We start from the raw sequence: 27,436 nt of genomic DNA, 5'->3' as shown, positions 1-27,436 counted from the left end.
AATCTATTAAAGCCCAGCCTCTTAAAGTATGTTTTGTGACCCCCCAAAGAGGTCTTGTAACTGAATGTAGGGGTCATGAAATTATGATTTATTATCAGTAAATGTTTGATTTGTATACCTATTTTATATTCTTATACCCACAGGGTCAGGCAAAAATTTCTCAGATAAAAAGGGGTCATAAGTGGAAAAAAATTTAACAAGCCCTGTACTAAAGTACTTAGGGTTTTTTTCACATAAATTCTTATCTTGCTATGTTTTTCTGATATGATGCTTGTGCTACTGGTTTAAAAAAATTCCCAAAGCAGAGAGCTTATCATATTATTGCGTTGGCATACATTTAATATATTGTCAATATCTGGCTTAGTCCATTAAAGTGAGGCAAGCTAACATGTGATAAGGTATTGGACTTAAAGTCCCAAACCTCAGTCATATTGACTAAGGAATATATATGGATTTAAGGTCAAGTTCAAGTTCTGATATGTGTATTGACTATTTGACCTCTGGCAAACTACATAAATTCTAGTCATTTTGCCTTAACCAGGATTACACAGCTAATTGTCCGAGATCAGATTTGAATTCGGTGCTCTATCCAATGTGCCACCTAGATGTCCCCTCAGTCAGTCTTGTAGAAATTACAGAATATTTATTCATCTATCACTGAGAAAACTTCTTCAACATATCTGTGAAATCACAAATTAAAATCCCTCACCACATAACATTGTTTAGTGAATTGGGGTCCTTACTGTAATTATTATTGAGTTTAAACGAATCTAAACTGACTGTGTCTCATTGATTCTTAAATCTTAAGTTTTTAAAAGTAAATTAATGAATGTATACACAAATGAATGAATAAATAGATGTTATTATCTATTTTATCAAATCTATCTAAATCTGATAAAATCTATTTATAATAGATTTTATTATCCCAAAGGAATGAATGTCTTAAAAAAGGTCCATGGTAGTTTGTGCTTTTTGAGCACATTTAAAATATTGTTCCTGGGTGTCATATTTTAAAGAGGACTCTGATAATTTAAATAGAATCTAAAATAGCATAGTCAAAATGGCAAAAAGTTAGAAACTATACTATATGAAGGAATAGATGAACTTCTAGGTTTTTAGTATATATAAAAGGAAATAGATGTTCTCTTTATGAAGGGCAACCACGTGGGAAAGGAATAAATCTTAATCTGAATAGCACTAAAGGAGAGCAATATGATCCATGAATGGAGGTTATTGAAAGTTGGATTTGGGTTTTTTGTAAGAATTTTTTCATCAGTGGAGCTGTCCAGCTACAGAAAAACGCTCACCCTGAAAATATCAAGGTACTTGGAAACATACGACTAGAGACTGAAAAACTCTCTTTTAGCATTACTATAACAGGTGGTCCTTCTTTGGGAGGGAACTTGAGCTGGAACTTGATGATTTTTAGGCTTTTCCCAAACTTAGGATTCTATTAATCTGTAAAGGAAGACTTTCAGGCAGTGACAGCCCATTTAGAAAAATAATCCTGATCAAAGAAGCTTTCCCAATTTCCCAGAAATTAATCTATAGACATCTGAGTATTCAAACTACTAAAGTAGGCTCCATTTTTAAGATGTAATTTTTTTTTTCTTTTCTTGGATAGCATGCAACATATTTCAGGTCATTAGGTAGCCCAATGGATCCAATGCTGAGCATCAAGTCAGGAAGACTCAAATTCAAATCCAGTTCCACACATTTACTAACTGTATGACTCTAAGCAAATCATCTAACTTCTCTCTGCCTCAGTTCCCTCAACTGTAAAAAAAGGAATAAAGCAGCACCCAATTTCAGGGTTTTTGTGACAAACAAATGAGACTGTAATTGCAAAGCACTTAGTTTAGTGCCTGGCACATAGTAAGTGGTATATGAATATTAGTTGTTATTGTTTCTGTGTTGGAGAGTTCACATTCCTGTAAAACCTGTTTGTGTTATAACACATTTTTCTATTTGTCTCCACCCACCCATTTCTATTGGAAAAAAAAAAAGGCTTTTATTGACTACCTTACCTTTTGAACACTTATACACAAAAACAAAGACTTTACTAACTTAAAACAAAGCCACTATCAAGTATCCATAAATACAGTGTGTATTCATAACTTGATGTTTTAATTTTCATCATTGGTCACACATTTAAATAATTTCCATAAATTATAATGAATAATGATTAACATTTATAGAAAGATAGTGGAGTAGATCAGAAAACTTTTAGCTCTCCAAATTTCCTCCATACATGCAAAAAGACTAAGACAGCTTGAGAAGACCATAAGAAAGATCTGACTTCCAGAGGTGGAGGTTGGAAGGAGTGAAGCACAAACAACTCAAAGCCAATTCTGTAGACTCAATGTCAAGCTGTGGGACCAGCTGGGTTTGGGGAGGGACAGACTCAATCTTAAAAACTTTCATGTCACAGAGAGCGTATTGAGTCTGATGGGTGAGTAGGAAAAGATAAAAGGACCTTCCACTCTTCAAGAACAAAGGAGAAATAACAACAAAAACATGTGTCTTTCTTAAGCAGGTTTGGAAGTTGGGTCTTCCTGATGATAGGTTCAGTGCCCTATCCATGGTACTATCAATTTATTACTGAAATTAGAACGGTCTCTATTGTGGAATATTTTAATACTTTGAAATCTGACATGAAAGATCATAAATCAAATATTAAACATTACATTTTAAATTAATTTGATTAATTGTGAGAAGTACATATTTTAAAATTTAGCTAAAAGGAGGAAAGATGAAAAGAAGCCTTTCATCACTCGCCTTTTGAATTTCACTCCTATTTTTAAAAAAAGTGAATAGTGTAGAATTTATAAGATTAAAAATAAATTAGGTTTTACTAATAAAAGTTGAAGTCATACAATTGCATTAATTGGTCAGGGTCTAGCTACTCACCACAACAGCAACTATGAGAGTTTTTTGTGTACATTTGGAGAGGAGAGGTTGAAGTAAGGAGTCAAGTATCTATGAAGGCTTTGATATACCACCTTCAGAGCTGAAAATTAATACTTTCAACTAATTACACTTAGAGACTCTCAATCATATCTGTAATTAGCACCCTTTACTCTTAAATTAGAGTGCAAATATCTGACAGCTTTTAACTATTCTTGAGGAAATGGTGATTGTGTCTGAAACAAGAGTAATTGGAATTGAAGGCAATGTGGGAATTATAAAACTAAAGAACAAGAGAATTTTGAGAGCAGTGGATAATTGGCTTGTCTATTCTCTTAAAAAGTACTCCCCTCCCTTCCTTAAATGACTTCTTGTTTTATCAGGGGAGATGAAGTGGGTTGGGAGAGATTGCTTATTCCTTGAATAGGTTTTTCTTGGTTGTTGTACCTCATCTGCCTTCCAGTACAACTTCTATGCAGGATTGTGAGTGTCCATTTTACTGCTAGTCAGACTACATCATCTATATCTTTCATATGCTTTTTTCTTATTCACTTTCCCCAAACATTTCCACCTTTGTTCCCAAGATAGGAGCAAAGTAGTATCAAAGAAGAGAATGAGCAAGCAGCATTTGTTTTGCTTACTTCTTCCTGACTAGAATCTAAGCAATGTCCCAAATCTCATCAGTCTCTGGAGTGAATGTTTATAAGATATCACGTGTATGGCCTAAAACATGAAAGTGGCTGATGCTCTATAAGTCAGAGCACTAACATGTAAATTAAATGAGGTAGATTCTATTTCTAAATTGACTGGTTAATCAATAGGTGGCCTTGGAAAAACTTCTTAAACTCTTGCATTTAAACTTGTTTTAAAAACAACTTCATATTCTTACTCTTCTCCCTGCCACCAAACAACTCTGTGGGTAAGGGACCCCCAAGAGATTTATAAGCTGGTATCCAAAGAACTTTGAGTGCTTGAGAGGAAAGATGCTATGTAAACATAATGCATTATTAATAAAATGTTAAAAAATAGCATCATACTCCTTTGCTAATAATAGTCATCTTGACTGTGCTATTAAATAGATGCCAAGGTGCAGGCTGACAATGATGTTAGAGAAAGGCTGACAGTTTCTTTCAAATTTATAGCATTAGAAGGAAAATTAAAATTGTAAAAAGAGCTCCTACAAGGTCTTTGTTTATAGAGTCATGGGACTAGTTTTTCTTCTTTCTTTTCAAATACACAGATTTTGAAGCATCCTGGATTAGAAATGGACATTTTCTACTTTGATCGTCTGTTTACAGGAAGAATAGTGAAGGATATATAGTCAAAAAAGTACAGATGTACTTTTTTCTCTAACAGGAAAATTATTGAATTGTGTGTGTGGAGATTTTTTTCAGAATTTTGCAGAATCAAATTGTAGGCTTTATTGATTTATTCTACATTTCAAAGATCCCTTTAAAATTTCTGATTGATCTTCATCAGACAGTTGATTTCTAACAGTTTGACTTTGAGGTTCATCATTTTCTCTCTTCCAACACTGTTTGATTAAAAAAAAGATTTTAAAGAGCTGATTAGCAATTTAAAACATTTTAAAATATCAAACATAGTACATATTTGAAGATACTAGAAAGAAGCCCCTCTTATATTTTTTATTTTTAATAGTCTTTTATTTTCAAAATATATGCAGATATTTTTCTGCATTTACCTTGCAAAACTTTGTGTTCCAAATTTTTCTCCTTCCCTTGCCCTCACTTTTTCCCCAGATAGCAAATAATATAATATATATTAAACATATGTAATTTTTTATACATATTTCCATATACATTATGTTGCACAAGAAAAATCAGATCAAAAAGAAAAAAAAAACAAAAACAAAAGGCAAGCAAACAACAACCAAAAGGGTGAAAATACTATGTTGTGATCCACATTCAGTCCCCACAAATCTCTTTCTGGTTGCAGATGGCTCTCTCTATCACAAGTCTATTGGAATTGGCCTGAATCACTTTAGTGCTGAAAAAAGCCACATCCATGAGAGTTGATCACACAATCATGTTGTTGTTCTCTTGGATCTACTCATTTCACTTCACATCAGTTTATGTAAGTTCTTTCAGGATTTTCTGAAATCATCCTGCTGATCATTTCTTATAGAACAATATTACATAACATTCATAAACCATCACTTAGTCAGCTGTGTCCCAACTGATGGGCAGCCACTCAGTTTCCAGTTCTTTTCCACCATAAAAAAGAACTGCTACAAACATTTTTGTACATATGGATCCCTTTCCCTTTTTTATGAGCTCTTTGGGATATAAACCCAGTAGAGACACTGCTAGATCAAAGGGCATATCAAAGTTTGATAACCCTCTGGGCACAGTTCCAGATTGCTCTCCAAAATGGTTGGATCAGTTCACAACTCCACCAACAATGTATTAGTGTACCACTTTTCCCACATACCCTCCAACATTTATCATTATCTTCTCTGGTCCTTAGCCAATCTGAGAGATGTGTTTATTTATATTTTTAAGAAATTGCTTTTGTAACCAGAGAGAATTTATAGAAGAAATCAAAAAAGAATTTAAAAATCAAATGGGAGATAATTGAGGAAAAACTAAAAAAAACTATCCAAGAAAAAAATAAGAAAAAAGTTAAGTAGTTAGAAAAGGAAGTACAGAGTCTCAAAGATGAAAATAATTCTTTGAAAATTAGAATTGGGCAAGGGAAAGCCAGTGAAGCTATGTGAGACTAAGAAATAAAAAAACAGGTTATATTATAAAGAATATGAAAATAGAACAGAATGTGAAACATCTTATTTAAAAATGACAGATCTGGAGAACAGATCAAGAAGAGAAAACACAAGAATAATTGAACTTCCAAAAAGGTGTGACCAAAAAAGTGAACTTTGATACAATAATGCAGGAAATAATCCAAGAAAATTGTCCTGGAGTAACAGAACATGAGGGGAAAGTATAAATAGAAAAAAATCTACCAATCACAACTTCAAAGAGGTCCTTTGTGGGAAACACACATGAATATGATTGTCAAATTTGAAACTCCCAGATCAAAGAGAAAATTTTGCAAGAAATAAGAAAAAGACAATTCTAAGATGCTAGAGCTATAATTAGAATTGTACTAGACTTACCAGCAGCTGTAATAAAAGACTGTAGGTCCTGGAATCATATCTACCAACAATCAAAAGAACTAGGTTTGTAGCCAAAAATATTATATCCAACAAAATTATCTATAATTCTGAATGAGAAGAAATGAACCTTCAATGAACTTGCAAGTTTTCAGGAGTTTCTATCAACCAAACTTGAACTTAACAGAAAATTTAACATATAAAAGTCAACATTTTAAGGAACTCAACATGGACAAACTGTTTAAACTTGGACAAATTGTTTATTTTTTTACATAGGAAGAAATGTATACTATATGTTTAAGATTCCCATAAACATAGGGTAGCTCCAAAGAAAGATTGGCAGAGTTAAGTTAAAAATAGTAATCATGTTATACAAATGAGGTGCAGAGGAAGAATAGACACAGAGGCATTGTAGACGGGGGAGAAGGGCTTGTAGTTTTGGAAACCTATTCACATCGGGAATGAGTTAAATAGGCAACACTACATATATAATCACAAAGGATCTAGCACCTTCCAAAAATCTATAAATAAGGGGGAAGGGATGAATGGATAGGGAAGCAAAAGATGAGGGAGCAATCCTTGGATAGGGGGAGTTAAGTAATAAAAAGGCAAGTTATGGACAAACTGTAATTAAAGAGTCCTTACCATTCTCTACTAAACAAAAGATTTTGGAATAGAAGTGCTTCTAAAATAGAAAATGTTTAGAATATATGCACAGTTGGAAAAAGACGTATACCTTGAAGCAGATAGCTGGCCATAATGCATCTTGTGATGGGATGGAGCAGATCTGGGGAAGGAGAGCAGCAAATGGGACAGTTTTAAATGTTCTTTTAAATGTTTTTGTAAATATACAGTTATACTGTCAGAGCATTCTACTGCCTATAATACACACCTCTTAATTACATTATAAATTAAGTCATTTGTTATGCAAGGCTTAAAATCTCCAGTAGATAGTAATGAACAGAGTGTTATTTTGAAAGGCAGCAAATGAGGGCAGCAAGGATCCTGAATTATATTATGGATGTACAAATGTGTCATTCAGTTCTGAATGTGAGCATTATAAGTAAAATCATAATCTTAGAATTAGAAGTGACCTCAGAGATCATCTAGTATAACCTAAGCAGGAGTTTTCTCTATAATATACTTAGCCATAAGGTTATTAACTCAGCCATGTCTTATTCATTAATTTTCATGGATACTTTTCTTATTTTTCATATTTTATACTATTTCCAATGCCATGGTAGCAGCCCACATTTTTTCTTTCCTCCCTTCTTTTTAGACTTTCAAAATTTCTTTTAGTGTCATCTCTTTGATCCTTCAATTTCTTCTTCCTTGTCACTGATCTGCTGTCCATGGTGCTTCCTCTAGTCAGCTGTGAATTGTCATTAGGAGCTGGGTTCTCTGCTTTTGGAATTCTTCATTCTACCCTTCTTCATGACTATGTACTTTGTTGGTGATAATGGCTACTTGTTCATGACCTGATTTTTGCTTTCTCTCTTCTTTTCTTTTTCATTTAAAGGCTGGTGGTAGGTACCACGTGGTTAGAGTGTTATATCTGGGATCAGGAAGATCTAAGTTTAAATCTTGCCCCAGATACTCATCAGCAGTATGATCTTGGGCAAGTCACTCTGTGTTTGTTTGCTTCAGTTTCATTAATTATAAAATAAATGTATTAATACCATTTACCTCCTAGGGTGGTTGTGATGATAAAATGAGATAATAAATGTAAAGCACTTTGGAAATAGCTAGCATGTTATTATTATGCTCAATCATATCTTCTCTCTTAAGAATCTCATTATAAAAATTTGGCATAGGTGTAACTTTCATGCTACCTGCTATGTATTGCTCTCATACTTTTATTATTGTAGTCATTATTAAATTATCATTTTTCTTCCTTGTATCTTCTTTTTGAAATGATTATAATTTCTTGCCTTATATTCTCTAACCATATTGATTTGCAGACTCACACCTGTATTTTAAGAAGCATTGTGTTTGAATAGCAAGAAATCTGAATTTGAGAGGCTATGCATTGCAGTTCCATATAATTAACCCTATCGTTCTGCTTTGCTAATAGTGAAGAATAATATCAGTTAAAAGACTATCAGCATTTCTTAATCTAATTTGGTCATATAACATTTTGGGGCTTGGAATATAACAACAGAATACTTGAATTCTACTAAAGGAAGTCCAAGAATATGAAATGTACATATGATTGTAGAAAACAATATAGCTGTCTATATAGATCTATATACTTGCATTTTACATTTATGATGTGATAGGTTTACCTATTAGTCATAAGTCATTCAGGCTACTGTTGAAATTAATTTTTATTATCTGAGGACAGACTAAGTCTTGAGTTATGGGGAAATCATATGGGTTTAAAAATTTGCCACACATAAGGCATATAAAGATAATGAACTGATAAAATTAGAATGATGGTTGTCTTTTCTTTTCACCTCATAGTCACAATCTATATTTTATTCCTATTGTTCTTGAGTCTTTCCTTTGCCATTCTTTTCCCTTACCACCCCTTTTCTCTCTCTATTAAATTAAATTAAATTGAAATTAGCACTGCTAGATTATATTCATCTTTCCTAGGTATTATTATGGCACTTCCTTCCTTAAATATTTTGCCTGGCACTTCTATAAAGCAACATCTAAGGTCTAATATCACTCTATCTCAGCATTATTTTCCTTCTGAATCACTGCCCCAACCTTGGTTTACTCCTACCCTTTACCTTGTCTGTTATTCTTCTCCAGCTGCTAAAGCCGTTAGAGCAAGTCATGTAATCATGCTGATAGGGACCACTAAAATTTTATATAATCTTTCTAAATATAACAGAGCCCTCACTGCTATATACTGTTGTCTTCTTTCTTCCAGCCACCCATCCTGCCCCTTTTCCCTTCTTGCATAATAAAGGACCTTGATTCATACTTTACTGAAAAATTACAGCCATCTGTTTTGATGGCTTTCCTGTTCAATTCTGCACCTCAATCCTCCTCTACATAATTATTTCATTCTTTTCCCTTTTCTGCAGTTTTAGTGTAAGATGTGACCTCTCCACATGTGCCTTTAGTGCTGTCTCTTCTGGGATCTTGATCTTTTAATTATTTGATTAGTTGCCATCTCCCTTTCTTTTTTCCTTCTCCTCTCCTTCCTCCCACCCCCCACTTATTACTTTCTTGCTGCCTAACCCAGTTCTCCATTAAGTCTTCACTAGACTTTATAACCTCCTCAAGTTATTGCGCTATACCTTTCTTCATTTTCACAAAGTCTTAGTAAAAGCTGTTTATATTCATTCTCTCAGCTTCATCATCTTCTACTCACTTTTAAACTTTTTACAATCTGGCATCTAATCTCATCACTAAGCTGAACTTCTCTTTCCAATATACAAGTGGAAATCTTTTTATTGCTAAATCCAATAGAATTCTCTTATCCTCATCTTTTTTTTTTTAATACCTCTCTGCAGCATTTGACCCTCTTGATAACTTCTATTCCTTGATACTTTCTTCCCTAAGTTTTTTGTTACACAGCTCTCTCCTTGTCCTCTTCCCACCCTTTGAACCATTTCTTTTAATTTTCTTTTGCAGGTTCCTCATCTACATCCTGCCATTGCATGAATGTATCTATCATGGCTCTGTCCTGGATCCTCTTCCTTTAATACATTTTCTAAAATCTTATTGCTTCCCATGAACTCTACTGTCATCTATTTGCAAGTGACACTAACAGTCTACAATTCAGACTTTATTTCTCTCCTGAACTTTAGACCTTCACCTAGTTGTCCCATAACCATCTCAAATTCAGTATAACTAAAATAAAGCTCATTTTCTTCTCTCTCTTCTAAACTGAACTTTTCTTTCCAATTTCCCCATTTCTATTGGTGGTAGTATTAAGAATAATATCATAATTCTAGTTATCTATCTATGTCTGTAACATTTTAGTCATCCTCAACTCTTCCTTTTCTTTTTTTCTTTTCCTTTACCACTTTTTCTTGATTTTTCCATATCTAATAGTTAAGAGGTCTGACTGATTTTAGATCCCCATTGTCTTGTATCTGTACTTTTCTCTTCATTTACATGGCCACCATTTTATTTCAATCATCACCTGAATTCAATTGAGAGAGAACTACTTTTTTGTTAAAGGTTTATATTCCTGGCACTTGTCATAGCATCTAGTATGTAGTAGGCTATTAGATGCCTATTAAATTGAATTCTTGCTTTCTCTTATATCAAATGTCTTTACAAAAAAAACCTACTTTCTTATCTCTCATTTCTGTTTTTGGATTCAAATCTTTATGGGCTTTCTTAATTTGAGAAGTTTCTATATTTTCAAGTTTCAAGCTCCCTCAATATTTTCTTCCTGAGTAGTCTTAAGAGTTGTTGTCAATAAATTTCTCCTGAAATGTCTCCCTCCCTTATAAAGAGAGATCAAAAACAGGAAGTTAAGTTTATTCTGATCTAAGACATTTAACCTTCTTACATTCTGGGACACCTTGGTCATGCTTAATAAGGACTATTTTGTCTTTTTTTAATAATAGCACATATTTATATACATAGCCCTTTGTCTTTCAATAACTCCACAAATAGGTAATATAAATAGTAGAATTCCCATTTTACAAGTTAGGAAACTTTCCCTATTTACCTAAATTGTTGGGCCTTTTGATAAATGTATCTATCTTGATAAATCATATCATTCATTGTCTTCTTATAATCTTTTTTTAGTATTTGTTTATTTGTCAGCTGCATGATGAAATGTTCACCCCTCCTGTAGACCACACATAATAAAAGTAAGTGCCAGACATGAGAGAGCCCAACTGTCTAGACTTGTTCAAAGTGGTTTACTTGATTTTTAAGTTTATTGCTTTAGGATTGTGTAGGGAATGTGCTGTTAAAAAAAAATGGAATATGGTGAGCTCCAATTACCTTAAATCTAGCATTTCATATCAATAATAGATGCACAGTATAGATTGCATCCTATTTGGATAGATTCAAATATTCTTAAGCAAGTTTCTGAAAGTCTCTGGAAGTTTACTCTTGACATTCATAGATTTTATGAGTTTATTGAAACTTCTTAATTGCTTTTCATATTACACTTAGTTTTAATAGTTAGCCCATGTTGTCTGGTCCACTTGAAAGTAATTATTAAGTAGCCATGTTGTAAGAGGGGTGTCAGTTCACACAGAGATTTGAGCCTGGATTTAAAAAGACCTGCATTTAAATCTGGCCTGCATTTGAAAAAGTCACTTAACTCTGAATGCTTCAGTTTCCTCCACTGTAAAATGAAGTTCATTATAATACCTTCCCTATAACCCACAACACCTACAGGATTGATTTGACTTTCAAATGAAATGATATTCAGAAAGCACTGAGCAGAGTCCCTAAAACATCACAGGTGCTTAATAAATACATATTCTCTTTACTGGTAAAGCTATATATATTTTAATATATTTGTATAGTTAATAAAATTAAGTATTTTATTAATTAATTATTAAAAATTAAAATATATTTAATATATATTTGCAAAGGCATTAGTTTGAATATGAACCTAGCCACTTAGTATATGATCTTGAGAAATTCATGAATTGCTTTCATGAATTTCAATTTTCTCAACTGTAAAATGAGGTTATTGAACCTCAGGTACAAAAGGTGTTTGACTCTAAATTTTTGCCTTCCTGGGAACTCTTCAAATTGTGTACATTCTCAGTGGGAGATGGGTGAAACATAAACTTTTCAGAATTGCTCTCTTTATCCTTTTTGTGGTCATTGTTGATTGTACTAATGCCTTTGTAAGGTGATATATTCCAAATTAATATTTGCACCCTCTTGTTTCTTTACAGAGCCTGTGTGATCTTGGGGGTGATATTCCTTCTGTCATCTGTATGTATAGTGGTCAAAGCCATCCATGACCTTTCAACAAGGCTGCTCCCAGAAGTGGTAAGGTCACTCTTGTTCATAAAAATTCTCTTTTTTAGGGATACCAGTATTCTATACAGTCTTCAAGCCAGTAAGATTGCTGGGAGTGGTAGGTACATTGAAAAAGAACACAGCATGCCTGTGTTTAGGAAGGATCTGAGAATTCGTGTTTATTTTGGTAACTTGACTACAGCACAGAGGGGAATGACTTGAAGAGCAGCAACAGGGAAAACGTAAGCAGCCTTTCTCGACATATGGGCCATCTGCTTTGTCACTACTGTGTTCAGCATCATTCTCTGTAGATATTTGGAGTCCGATGCTTTTTTTACTTTAAAGTAACATGTCTTTAAATAGATCTTTTGTATTGAGAATCTGTTTGTTTCACATATGGCAAAGTGATACACTTCATATTGCTTCCATCTGTCATTCTTTGTCCATTCAGTAGAATTAATGTTTTTCCATCTTCTCTTTCCCTTTCCCCTCCCCCTAAATATATTACACCTCAGTACACAAAACTATTTGCATTAGGTTTTCCAGTGCAATGGAAATTCCAGTTGCACAAACTAATCTTTGCATCGGTGGGGATAAAAATGAAATTGGACATGATTTTTTAAATCTCCATGATGTTAAAAAAAAAAAATAAGATCTTCCTGAGGATGTCTCACTCTTAGGATATAAATCATTACCTGCATGCTGATCTTTTTTCTAAGAATGTCCAGAGTAGAAATATTTGAATAACTTCTATCAGTGAATCTACACAAAAGACAGCCACTGTGATTACTCTAAGATGAAAGCTCTACCCTGGCAATAATTCTTCTGTATACACAAACTGTGCAATGATTCAGAGGTAGAATCTCGGCTGAACTTGCAGCTCATGATTTGTTGAGTCAGGCTGAGAGTCTGTAGTACCTCTGCAAGACCAGAGTTATTAGACCTTATATAATTTTGGTTTGGAATCATGCAGGGAAACCTATTTGGAGGAAACATGACAGCCTCTTTCTGAATTCTCCTTATTTAAGAGTGATTTTATGGTTAGACTGAGGAATTGACATTGAAGTAAATTTCCACAGCTTATGAAGGCAGTTCTATCATAGTCTTGGAGGATACCTCAAGATATTCCTTCTCTTTATACAGACTAGAGTCACCCAGTAGATCTTACAAACTTCAGTGTTTGATATTCTCATTGGCTGATAATCTCTAAGGTTCTTTCTAGCTCTAAATCCTATGAATCTTTAAATGTTTTAAGGAGTTTGTATATTTTCCATTTAAGAATATATTGGGTGTACTAAGAATATAAAGCACATTTCCTATGCCCTCTTCTTGGAAATTTGGACTAAAATTATCCTATCCAGCTTATATAATTTCTAATGCACATAATTCTTAGACATGTCATTTAACTTTTTTTTTACCTCAGTTTACTTATCTTTAAAATTAGAGAGCTGAATTATTTGATCACTAATGTCCTTTATGGTTCTAAACTCTTTGACTGTTTCTATTATAGCTATATATTTGGAGTTCCCTTTTCTACTCCCATTTAACATCATTATTTTCTTCTCTTCCCTTTTTTCTACAGTCTTAGAGAAAGAGCTATCCCTTCTACTTGTAAGGGCCATTCCTTAGGACAAAAGCTAAAACAATTCCTACTAGAGCATGATCGCGCGTGTGTGTGTGTGTGTGTGTGAGATGGGTAGCGATTAGGCTTAAAATTCACCAATATTAAACTAAAATGATGAATATGGCTTATACAGATGGTTAGCTCATGTAATGTTAGGGGAAAATGAGAATGTCGCATGATTCTTTCCTTCCTTCACAAATATTCTTGGAAAGTAGGAAATATTCCCTTCTTTTTGAGTGATCACGACTTGTTTTGGGGGTGGAGGGACAGGTTTCTTGTTTCTCGGATGACTTGTGGCCACAGCAGCTGGTTTTGTGTGTGGGGCTTTCTTCTCACTATTTGTCTGGTTGCTATAGCTAGAGTGTAGAAGGTACATTTCTAGAGTGCTGATTTCTGTGTTAAACTCTGGATAATATTTCATAGAAAAGTGTTCTAAGTTACATTTCCTGGATTATGTTGCCAGGTGACCCCATGAAAGCCCGTCCAACTCCTAATGTGCAACAACAGCACGGGTCAATGACCTAGTAGTTTGTTATTACAATGATAAGAGAAATATGGAGTGTGGACAGAGACAGTAAGTCACACAGAGTAGGTTGGGGAGCAAGGCATGTTGAAGCCAACATTCCCCAAACAAAATTTTTCCCCAAATTAATTCTGCTTTTTGATTTTGCTATTCTGACAATTGCATCCCCATTTTAAAGAATTAAAACTGGGCGACTCAAAAAGCAAAGGCAGATGTAGTGTATCTAAAATGAAAGGACAGACGACATGACCTCTTGTGGCTATTTAAGCTTTTAACTCTAAGTCAATGATCCCAATCCTATATTAAAAGACTTAAAAGTACACCCCCATCCCTCCAAGTACAATGGGAGATCCCATCAGAAAAGTTTTCCAAAGGACAGGATAAGAAGACCTGAATTGGACATGGATGATTTACATGGGCCCAGAAAAAACTAATACAATTTCATCTTATCAAATACTACCCTTCACCTAGTAACCAGTGCTGGAAACTCCAGTGCTTTTTTTGTGTTTTTATTTTTTGACTCATTATTCTCCTCTATCAGACATATCCAATCACTTTCTGAGGCCTATTGATTCTGTCTCTGTAGTATATCTGAAAATCCTTCCCCCTTTTTTTCTATTTCTACTTTAGTGTTCTGTCCAGAGGAATATATTTTTGGTTGTTCATATTTTGTAAATTATCTGGGTGTTTGGAAAGTAGATTTTTTTTGCTGAGGCAATTGGGGTTAAGTGACTTGCCCAGGGTCACACAGCTAGGAAGTGTTAAGTGTCTGAGGTCATATTTGAACTTGGATCCTCCTGACTTCAGGGCTGGTGCTCTATCCACTGCACCACCTAAATTTCCCTAAAGTAGATTTTTTAACAAATTTATTTATATTCATTAATTTTTTAAAAAGCTGGCACCATTTTTGTGCTACAGTTTTCATTTATGATTTCTTTAAATACAGCTCTGAAAAAACAGACTTTTAAAAAGTTCATTGTCTGTACCTTCTTTACATCCCTTAACACACTGATCCTGAAGGGGTATATGTTTTCTCCGCTGTGACTTCCAGGTTTTCCTTTGGTCACATCTTCTCCTTTTGAAGATCATGCTATCAACATTTCTCATCCTGTATGTATCATAATGCTTGTGGACTACAAGATTTCAGCTCATTTTCCTTCCTTTCTCAAAGCATTCACCAAGGGACCCATTACTTTCCTCTCTTCTACAACTTTTGTCTATACTAGGAGGCTTCAACATTCAAACAGATGCTCCCTTACTCACCCTAACCTCCAAGTTCTTCAGTCTCTAATATTCCAGGTCTCCTATTCTCCTAAGACATAGCCATTTCTTGGATTTCACCATTATCTTCAAATGTTTCATTTTCTTAATTTATAAAAAAAATCTGATGTCCCTCCACCAAAATGATCAAAGCTTCCTATCATTTCATCTTATCCTTTGTCTCACCTTTCTTAAAACTATTTGCTCATCCTGAAACCTTAAACTTTCTGTATGTTTTCAGGCCTCTCTGTTCTGACTTTACTTTTTTTTCTTCCCTATCTTGATCCTATAATTAAATAATTATCCTTTCTTCTCTACACTGTCTTCTGTTCTCTCTACTACTTCCAATTCCTTGCCCCCTTGAATTCTCTGAATAGACAGCACTTCAGGATTTAAGATTAGCTCTGGGCCATCATTATTAATTTTAATTATCATTGTATTATAGGTGTGCCAGTTAATAGAAAGTCCTGTTAGACAGAATACCATAAGATTAATGAGGAGATGCATTTTAATCTATTCTTGAACACATAGGATAGTATTATTCTCCAGATGGGAATTATTAGCATCAATGCAAAAAAAATGTTTTCAAAATTGGTCAGTTACTGAGTATCCTTCTCTTTAACTGTGTATGTCATGATCAGAAGACACTTGGAGATTATTTAGTCCTATTCTTTCACTTTATAGATAAGAAATATTTTAGAATCATATGAAGTGATCTGTCCAAGGTGACACATCAAATTCATGGCAAAAGCTGAGATCAGAACTCAAGTATTCTGACTCTGATTATTGCTTTTAAATGTTAAATGAATGACTATCAGGGCCATTCAGCATTTCATTGATTAGGCTGTGAATATTTTAAAATGCTACAAAGATAGAGGCTTGTGTCCATTGTCTTATATTCAACAGGTCCAGATGCTGACATACTATGTGAAAATAACCTACTTGAATCCTTGACCTAGTCATTCACTTCAAACAATATCTGAATCAATGATAGCACTATTCATTGCCTTGTTCATCCATTGAGCTATATATAATTCTATGATATGAATATGGAATGAATAAGTACTTTAAACATTGCCCCAAACTACAAAACTTCATTTTACACTTTTGATTTATGCATTAAATTACATTGCTTTCCCCCAGTCACATTACAAACCAAGTTTTTTAATGATAATTTAATCTACACAACTTTTTTTTAGAATGAGAACAATTATGACTGTGCATAAGTTTTGAATAGGAACTGTAATTACCAATTTCTTAATTGTTACATCCTTTGGATAAAAGTCTTGATGTTGCTCACTCCCATTGAATTATTCTGAAGCAATCATGCTAACTTTATTCTCTCTTATGCTATGTATAACATGAGTTAAACATTCAGCTGCTAGGGCATAATGTGCAAATAATATAAGCAGTGTTGTTTCTCAATGTACATGGAAGTTCTTTGGAATGTAAATGAAATAGATTTTGGAAAAGAAGAAAATAAACTTCTGTAAAAATCTGTGCCTGTTTTTTCTTGTTTTAGACCTGCAGTTTTGTTGAAGTAAAGAATTCCTTGCACTGATATACATTTGTAACATGTCTATAACTTAACATCATACTATTATTGTATTAGAACTAGAAAGTAATTTTTAAGTTGTTTAGTACAAATCCCTAATTTTACAAATAGGGAAGCTAAACTTACTCAGGTAGAAAAATAAAAGATAGGCTTTGAACTTAGTTCTTCTTCCTCTAAATCCAGTGTTCTTTCCAGCGCACCACATACTTATAGACTTGGGCAGCTGTCTGTTTGTACTGAGAGATTGTGACTTTCCCATGATCATATTGACTTGACTCTGGGTCTCCTTGACATTAAGGAAAGCGCTCTGTCTCCTACACCAATATGTCTCACATACTCATATATACATGTGTACACATGCATGCTTGTGTGAACTTGGTGCTTAATTCCATTATTCCCCCCAAAGATGCTGATTGCAACCCATGACTGCCCATCCTGTGTAACTCTTGTCCCTCCTCTCTCAGAAAAGTTTACCATGTAGGTAGGAGGTAAAGAAGTTTGTGGCAGGAGGGATCCAAGGAGCTTACTTTCTTTCAATCTAATGAAGATACTAGTGCAATAGAGTCTGGTCAATCTTTCCTTTGGCCATGTGACCAGTTCAATTTTTTTTAATTCATAATTTATTTGATAAAGTCCTTTATTCTAGGACTCATTTATAAGTATCTATTCATAATGCAACATCCACCATATACCTTTCTATTGTGTAAAATATACATTATATAAATATTATACTTAGGATCAACATATAGTGGGAAGAACAATGGATTTGAATTCAGAAGACAGCTTTAACCTCTCTTCTATGCTACTTATTACCACGTGGATGGCTTGGATTGATGCACTAAAAACAATGTGAAGAAGTAGTATAAGGAGAAGGGGAGGGAGGAGGAAGAGGAAGAGGAGGAGAAAGAGGATGAAGAAAGAAGAAAAGAAGTTCTTAGTCAGCAGGTGTGAAGGTCATAGTTTGTGAAGCCCTAGATTAAATGATCTCTTTTTTAACACTCTGAACACAATAATCCTATATTCATTCTCCTAGTATTTTAATCTCTATACACAGAATTGTAACAGTTTGTAGTAGTATTATATTGAACCTATATTGAGGAAATATGAGATAGGGATGGACTACATAAATCTCTCTATATAGTAACATGTAGATTTGTGTGTGTGTGTGTGTATATATATATACATTACTGTATATATATATATACAGTCATAATAGATAATATGATATATAAAATATATTCTTCTTGATTTACAGATATATATCTATAACATAATATATAAGCATAACAGATGCCATATATCTATAATATTATTATAGATAATTAAAATTATCACCAATTAAAAGATATATATCTATATATAGTTATAATTATATCACAATATGCAATATAATAGTAATATACTGTATATTTAATAATATATATTAATATGTCTACAGATAATCTAGATATAGATTAAATAGAGCTAGCCTCAGAACCAAGGAAACCTGGGCTTAGATCCCTCTTCTGACATATACTGAATGCTCTTGTGACTCAAGACCATTAATTTATTCTCTAATAACCTAAACATCTCTCTAATCTTAAAAGCTGCAGAATAGGTGTTGTTCTACTATTTTGAATACTATTGTATTCATCATGAAATTACTAACTTGGAGCTTCCTTCATGGATAAATTTTGGTAAAAGAAAAATGTTATTATCATTGCTTATATTGGTGAGAGTACTTATACATGACTCTATATTTTATTTTCATGATCACCATAGGAGATTGGTAGGTCAGATAATGTTCTTTTTCATTTTATGGATGAGGAAAGTAAGGGATAGTGGCATTCAGTGACTTGCCTGAGTTGACCCAGATGGATTTTTACACAGCCAGGACTAAAAACCAAGTCTTTTAAGATTTTGGACTCACTCTTCTTTTTTACTTCCATGCACTTCTCTGATCATCTAGAAATTTAGAAATTGACCATGAAGTTTGGACTTATCACAAAATCTCTGTCAATACTAATCATAGTTGATGATATACACTGATAACTTCCAACTGAGATCTTTTACCTCTTTGTTAAGTTCATATTAAATGCCTCAAAGATAAACGATAGATTTTTGTTGCTAAAGTTACTTATTAACAATAACAGTAACAGCTAGCATTTATAGTGCTTGAAAGCTTGTAAAATACCTTATACATTTTAGCTATTTTATTTACATCCTGTTTTCTTTTTGAAGAGAAAATTTTTTTTCCTAACTCTATTTCTCAGCATCTATATCTAGTAAGTGAAATATGACTCTATCACATAGAGCTCCTGTCCCCACTACAGCCATTCTCTACTTTATTCCTCCTGGGGTCAGTTTCATTTACACACACACACACACACACACACACACACACACACACACACAAAATGATCCTATTTCCTTGACTTCTATAAGCTTTAGAGTTCAGCCATTGCCAACACCATAGTACTGATTTCTAACTCTACTATGCATGTGTGAAAACATTGCTCCTTTCTATACAAACTAAAAAAAAAAGCCTAAAATAAATGAAAAACCTCAGAACTACAAAGAGTATTATATCTGAAATGATGGAGTTGGGAGAAAGACAAAGCTTTTGGGAAAAGAACAGTTTTCTGAATTGACCTGGTTATTGAATAGAAATATTCTGATTTTCTAGCCTGAGGTGTAGTTGATCTGGCTTTGCTCCCATCAGTGGTAGGATCCTAAATCTCTCAGAATCAAATCTCTGGTCTTTATTACAATGTATGAGCCTCAGGTTATTCCTTATTACTCTGGGCTATTTTCTGCTGCTGCTCTAATACCCTTGAAGAGGAAGAATCTGACACTCAAAAGATTACTCCTGAGGGTTTGGGTCATCTTTTATTGACCTTACTTTTGCTTTCTTTGACAATCCTGAAGATTTCTATTCCTATGAGACTTACTTTTCTCCTTGACACATTTTATGTTGTCCTGTTCAATTTACTAAATTATTCAGTTGCTAAAAGTAGGTTATATATACCCTTATTTTCCATTGTACAGGGATTTAAAATTTTTTAAACAATAGCTTTTTATTCTCAAAATACATGCAGAGGTAGTTTTCAACATTCACCCTTGCAAAATCTTATCTTCCAGATTTTTCTCCTTCCTTTTCTTCCACCCCTTCCCCTAGATGACAGGTAATTCAATGTACATTAAACATATGCAATTCTTCTATACACATTTCCATATTTATCATGCTGCACAAGAAAAATCAGATCAAAAAGGGAAAAATATGAGAAAGGAAAAAAAAAAGAAATAAACACAAAAAGGTGAAAATATTATGTTGTGATCCACATTCAGTCCCCATAGCCTTCTCTCTAGATGTAGATGGCTCTCTCCATCACACATCTATTGTAATTGCCCTGAATCATTGTTGAAAAGAGCCATATTCATCCGAGTTCATTACCACATAATCTTGTTGTTGATTCTAATTTTTTTTAAATTATAAAATTAATAATTATCAACAAACATGAACATTTCCACATACAAAAGTCAGAAAAAGAAGCATGCATTGTGAAACTGTGAATCTATCATGTATAGCTTGTTTTATTTATTATTTTGAGAATTTGCATGACCCTTCTTGTCTATGTTCCCTTCTGAAATTATTTCTATTCTTTTCTATTTTTACTTCATCAATGTTCTTTTCTTTGTTTCTCTTTTCACTTAAAATGATCATCTTCCTTGTTACAAATATATAGGGATATGGACTAGATCTTTAAAATCATTGTCATAGGGAACTTTGAGCTTAGGAAATCTCTCTATCAATGCAGATGACACTTTCTCTTTAACTTAAAGTCTCAAAGTGTTGCCTTTGTTCACATATGTATTAGAGGCAAGAGGCAAGACTGGTGCTCCTGGCTGAGGCCAGCTCTCTATCCATTAAGCTACACTGCCCCCAGGGAAGTAAAGTGAAGTGAAACAAATTTGCATAGTATTGATTGTTTCTGGAAATGTAGGTCTCATTCCTTCTCATGTTTTCTAAGCTATCATCTGGATCTTGTTTTTTTAATATGCACATAGGTGACAACAGATTTTCTGGCACTCCTCACAACATTGTACCAGATGGATCTATTAGCCAGAATAAAATTCCTCATGTCCTATTTCAAAAGTTATACCTCTGTTTGAGAGGGTGAGGGATAACCCAAACCTATTTGTGATATAGACAGTTATATGCTAGTTATATGCTTACAATTGACTCTTCAAAATGCACGTCACATATTGAAGTTTAATGTATATCAACAACCTTTTCTCCATGTCTCTCTTAACTCTGGACAATCACAAGATAATAAATCAATCCCTAATTTTGTAGCGTTTGCCAATTTCTGAGTATAAAATTGCACAATGAAAATTTAGCAATAGACTCAAGTAGAGATGAGCTACTTCAGAATACTCAAAATGTTGAGATAATGGACATAATTGAACTTTCAGCGTCTATTTCCTCCTTTGAATTCCAAGGGGGAACCAGACTAAATGATCTTGAATCTCATTTCCAGGTCCTATGTTCCTGGGAATTAACCCTACCGAATGATAAAAATCCAGTGTAGATTGTCCTGCTGCCCTTTGATTCTTCAGGATATTCCCTGCTGCCTGATCACTGAAGTATTTCATGAGAAAAAAGGGCTTTGTCAAAAATCTCCTAATTCCTTTATTTCTATCCCCAATATCTTAAATATGAAAACTCCTTGATGCTGCCCAAGTAAGATGAAAGAGTTGGATTTGATGTAAGTTTTGTTCCAATATTGTCAATTGTCTGACCTTGCAAGGGCTTCTCTGTGTGGTGACTGAAAAAGATTTAGTTAGACATGACATTCTTTTCTTCTGCTAACCAGCTGGCCATAGTAAAAAGACAAAGTGGTTGAAATGGGGATGGAGTTTTTAAAATGATTGTGGCTTGTGAGGAGAAACAGATCTTACATCTCACATTAACCTCATAGTGCAAGAATCATTCTGTGTTTGATTCAAATCTGTGAAGGCAGATGTTAGGTGGTCATTTAGTTCTAATGTTGGCTAAAATTAATTCTAGTTCTTTATCTCAGTGGAAGAAAAACAATGGGTGGTCAGGATATTAATGAATGGACATTTATATCTTTCCATAGATAGATGATATGACTAATTAGCTTACAGATATTTGTCAACTACAAATATATTTCATCACAAGAAGTAAAATATTAAAAAAGAATTGTCTTAATGCTCAGCCATTTTCATGGCTCATGAAATAATGTTTTGATGCTCTAGTTCACAAAAATTATTTAGAACAATTAAATCTCTACTTTCACTGGTCCATATCCACATGACAGTCTCTGGAAAGGAAAGAAGATGAGGGAAAAAGGAAGGAGGAAAATAGGAAATGATTAAGGGAGGAGAAAGTTGGAAAAAAGGGAAAAGACTGAGGGAGAAAAGAAGGAGAAAATAAGGGAAATGATTGAGGGAGAAAAGGAGGAAGAAAAAAACAAGAATTGAGAAAAGAAGGAAGAGAACTCTGAATTATGGGGAGAAAAATATTTCCAAGTGAAGTTATTTCCTCTTTTATCTATGTGAGTAGCAATTCCTACTCTTTATTTCATGGATAAAATAGTTAACCTTTAAATATCCTCATATGTAAAATGGGATGATACATTTAGCACTACCCTAGAGGGGGATTCAAGTGAGTTAAACTCTGTTAAATGCTTTGCACTTGAAACCCTGTGTCAGATATTATTATTATTATTCTATTTCCTTTCTTCAATCCAGATTCTCTAAATATTTAAACAAAATCTCCTCAAACCGTCAAATAACTCACCAAAACAAAACCTATAAAGATGCAGAATCTTTTGTATTCTTAAAATATATTTTAAAAATTATAAATAGCTTGGATTGAAATATTTAAATCTAAAGTTAAAGAAACTCATGATGAAAAAAATCACTAAAAAAGATTCAAAATTCCAGGAGGAAAGTTAGTAGATACTTTATCTTTTCCTTCCTGTGTCCAGAATCCTTTTTAAAACTTACTAATTAAATCTAGATATGACATTTTTGACATGAGGATTAGCCTGCTTTTATCTATTTTAGCTTATCTAGACTTTATAGTCTATATAGTCTCTATATAGCCCATATAGTCTCTAGCAATGCATATATTCATTCATCTAACCAATATTCACTGAGCATGTATTACATGTAAGGTACAATGTTAGGAATTGAACAAAGTATGGAGCTTCTAGCGCACTTGAAAACTTTTCTGTGATGCTTTTATTTAGAGTTTGCTAATCATCAGCATTTCAGAAGGAGCATACTACCAGTAGAAAAGAACTCTGGTAAATGAAGAATAGAAATAATCATTGCAGTTGAACACTTGTGTAACCTTTTTCACTTGCAAAACATTTCAGAGTCTATTTTTTTCTTGTTGCTCTACTAGGAAATCAGTTGAGGCTACTCATCAATATTCTTCACTGTCCTCATCTTCCCTATCTCTATGTTAAAAAATTCTAGATTCCTAACAATTTACATTTCTATGTGTCTTTTATTTTTTCAAAGTGGTTGTTCATGATAATATCCCATTGAACCTGTCAACCTGCTGTCTCTCATTCTGGTTATGTGGCCAGTCCACTGTTTTTTCTGGTCACACATGTCAGCAATACATACATAGCTTTTATTGCAAAAGTCTAAAGTGGTTGGTTATATATAATGTGTTATAGACTATTTTATATGTGTTATAGATTATTTAGGCTCATAATGTGATTTATCATTCTCTTTTGGTTTATTTTTTATCTTGAATTCTCTTGAAATCATGGCATTATGTGATTCATGATCATATAGAATTACTGGAGTAATTTTTATGTTGGAAGTAAGCTTTTACAGCAGTAAGCAATTTGAGATCATTGAAAGAACCATATCATTTTCCAGATGCAATCCATTCCCTTCTCCTCTAGCTTATGTGTGGGCTAAATTAATCTATATCGCTTGTCCAAGGTCTACATTTCAGTCTACTAATTTGATGGATTACCTAAACATCTCCATATAATTTGACCAATATTTCTTCATTTAAACTAGTTGGTTTCATGGATTTTAGTAGGAGAGATTACATCAATCTGGGAAGGAGTCTTATTGTTTCCTATGCTACATGAATCCAATTAGAGTTTTCTTGACAAAGATGCTAGAGTTGTTTGTCATTTCCTTTTTCAGATCATTTTACAGATGAAGAACTGAAGAAAACAAAGTTAAGTGACTTGCCCAGGGTCACAGAGCTAGGAAACATCTGAGGCTAGATCTGAACTCAGATACTTCTGATTCCAGGTCCTGTGTTCTATCCACTGTATCACTTTGCTGCCCAGGGCATTTGGAATAGACTTTAAGTATTGAATAAGCCTATAAAAGATAGTAGGGGAGAATATTCTAGATGGAGGAAGCTGTGAATAAGGAAAACCACATTTAGAGAAAAATGAATTCATCTAGAGCTTAGAGTATGTGGAGAAAAGTAATAAGAGAAATCTCAAAAGATCAAGTTATATATTATAGAGGATCTCAACTGCTGGGCTAAATTTAGATTGATACAATAGGTGATGGAAAGCCATGAAAAATATTGTCTAGTATATTGGATTACTTGAGGGGGTGAGGAGAAGGGAGGGAGAAAAATTTGAAACACAAAGTTTTGCAAAGGTGAATATTGAAAATTATCTTTGCATATATTTTGTAAATAAAGTTATTATTAAAATATTGTGTAGGAAAAAGATAGCATCAAATTTCTATTTTTTTCCAAAGTTGTACTTTAGGAAGATTAGTCTAGCATTAGATTATAATATGGTAGAACATTCCCTGATCCCTTACTGAAAATAGTTTATCAGTGATTCCCCACCCCAGGTCAATGATAGAGATTATATAAACTCTTTTCAGTCCTTCTTTGGCATTTCACCATCCTTTCTCTTGAGGTCCTTTCTCTTCTTGTGCTTTCTTTGACGATATTTTTCAGATTCTGTTTTTATATTCTTTTACCTTGGCAGCTGTTCTTTTTGTCAGATCTCTCTATGCAATTTTATTGTATTACCCATACATAGGATGCCCATAGTATTTCATCTGTTACAAAGGAAACTGCTTTGCTATTTTATAGCAACACTTTTTAAACTTTTCTATGTCATATCATTGTCACCTCTTTGACAGTCTGATAAAGACTGGATTCCTTCTCAGAATAAAGAAAGTATTTGAGTACATAAGTGAAAAGATAAAATAGATAAGATTGCAAAACAATGATTTTTTTCTGAAATACAGTCATCAAAATATTTTTATGTTCATAGACTCCAGGTCAAGAAACCTTGAATCTAGTCCCCGAACTTGGGTGTTCCTCAAGATTTTGCCCTTAATCTACTACTTATTTTTTGATATTTCTTTCCCTCAGTAAACTCATTATCGCATGGCTAGACTGGTCTTGAAACCATGAAAAAGCAGGCTCCTATTCTTGTTGTCTGGCCCTGGCCAAAACAGTTAGCCTAGGCAAAGTTCTAAGAGTATTATGAAGATCAAATGAGTTATTTGTAAAGCATTTAGCACAATGCCTAGCACATAGTAGGTGCTAAATAAATTGTATCCTTCCATATTAATAATCCTGAAAATATCACTGTGTAGTGGATAAAATGAGAATTATAACTCTCATAGTTGGGAAGTATGAGAAAAAGAAGGAGATATTTGACTTGGGAAAGGTCCCACTTCTAGTTTATGACAAAGCCAGGACTAGAATCTACATCTCTTTCCTGAATTCAGAGATTTATCTATAACCCAATGCTGATTCTTCTCATTTTTAAGTTCTGTGGAACTGAAAGAAAGATGATACAGTGGAAAGAACATTGGTTTTAAGATCAAAGTTCAAAATCTTACTAATTCTCCATACAGTCTGACTTTGACCAAGTTATTTCACTTTTCTGGGCTTCAGTTAGCTCATTTAAAAAAAAATTAGAAAGTTGGACTAGCTAATCTTAAAATACCTACTAGTTTTAAATCTATGATCCCAAACTAGTGGTAGCTGTCATTTCTTACTTCTCTATGCTTAGATTGAATTAGAACTGAATAGAAGATAAGGGATGATCTCATTCTGGATTTTCTTCTCTTTTGTTAATTTCTTTCTATTATGAATAGATAACCAATAATATCAATTAATTTTTACTTTGGTATAGGGACAGATAGCTTAATTGGGTTTCCATTATAACATTCTGATGAGTATATTTGACCTTAAGCAAGCTATTTAATGATGTTAAATTAATGTCATTTTTGACTATTATAAATTCCCAAGTTAACTCTAACTCCAAGACATATGGAGAAAGAAACTATCTGTATCCAGAGACAAAACTGATAAACAGAAATATGTATAGAATAATTTTACATATATATGTAATATATATATATATATATATATATATATACATACACACACACATACGTATTTGTTTCTAATGGTAGCCATTTCTCAGTTAGGAGGGTAGAAAAGGGGAAAAAGGGAAATAAAAGAGAAAAAAGAAATTTACATGATAAGTTTATCATATATTTTAAAAAAGAATAGCAAATTGTACATAATATATTATTGAGTTTCATGTTCAATCTTTTTTTTGTTGTATTATGTTATAGAAATACCTATTTTATTCCATAAAAATAAAATAAATAACTGTGAAAAAAACCTCATTGAAGGAGTACTTTGTAATTGCTTTCCTCCCAACAGCTTCATGAAGTATATAGTACTTCCTCATTTTACAAATGGGAAAACTGAGGCCAGGAGATTTCCTATCAATCACAGCTCTAGCCAGAAGCAAGGCTGAGCTTTGGATCCAAATATGTCTTATGACTTTAATTCTAATTTTTTCTAGGCAGCCAGGTGGCACAAATTGAAAGCTATTCATTTGGGGTTGTGTTTACTTACATTAAAATAAACATCATCTGGCCATATTGTGGAAGGCAGCTTTGTCATCAGTGAACTCTGATAATTTTTCTTTTAAAAAAACTCTTAAATGGGAGAGAGAAGTGAAGAAACTTTCTAATTTTCTGCTGTCAACATTCAATTTTTGTCAGAAAGATTCAGACCAATTCTTTATGTTGCTAAGAGAATCTGCCTCTTCACTTGACCTCAGGAACATCCAAGGGAGAAGCTTCAGTTTCTAAGCTAAGAGAAACAGCATGATATTCTGCCTGCTATAATCTGAGTATCAATGAGTTCATGAGCTGAGCTTGGGCAAAACCTGACCATAAAGAGGCAGGAGGAACCTTGATCCAAGCTGTGTAAGATAAAAATAGTGCAACCTAAAATTTTAAGTTGCTAAGCATTATGTTTTTGCTTGAATGTAATCAATCCATTAAGCACCCACAGTGTTTCCTGTTCAGCATGGAATATGGAATATAATAGAGCAATACATAGAAAAAAAATGAGTTGATAAGAGCAGAAAAGAATGTAAACAGCAAGCTAAATTTAACAGCTGTTATTGAATGTAGATGGTAAGAAATGCTTTAGCTAAAAACTAGTTACATTATTCAAGAACTGAGAATATGCCAACA

The 27,436-nt window shown here is 33.4% G+C and overlaps 1 protein-coding gene across 1 annotated transcript in view; it reads left to right on the top strand.

Moving 5' to 3' along the window:
* TMEM163 (transmembrane protein 163) overlaps positions 1–27,436 on the top strand; it is a 284,123-nt gene that overhangs the window by 209,614 nt on the left and 47,073 nt on the right. Inside the window, exon 5 of the mRNA XM_003763824.3 lies at positions 11,878–11,974. Within this exon, the coding sequence (XP_003763872.1) occupies positions 11,878–11,974 (97 nt within the window). The remainder of the gene's footprint in view (positions 1–11,877; positions 11,975–27,436) is intronic.

This window comes from Sarcophilus harrisii, chromosome 3 (genome assembly GCF_902635505.1).
Source record: "Sarcophilus harrisii chromosome 3, mSarHar1.11, whole genome shotgun sequence".
Taxonomy (NCBI): Eukaryota; Metazoa; Chordata; class Mammalia; order Dasyuromorphia; family Dasyuridae; genus Sarcophilus; species Sarcophilus harrisii.
Note: the sequence above shows the minus strand (reverse complement) of the source record. Positions and strands in the feature narration are given on the sequence as shown.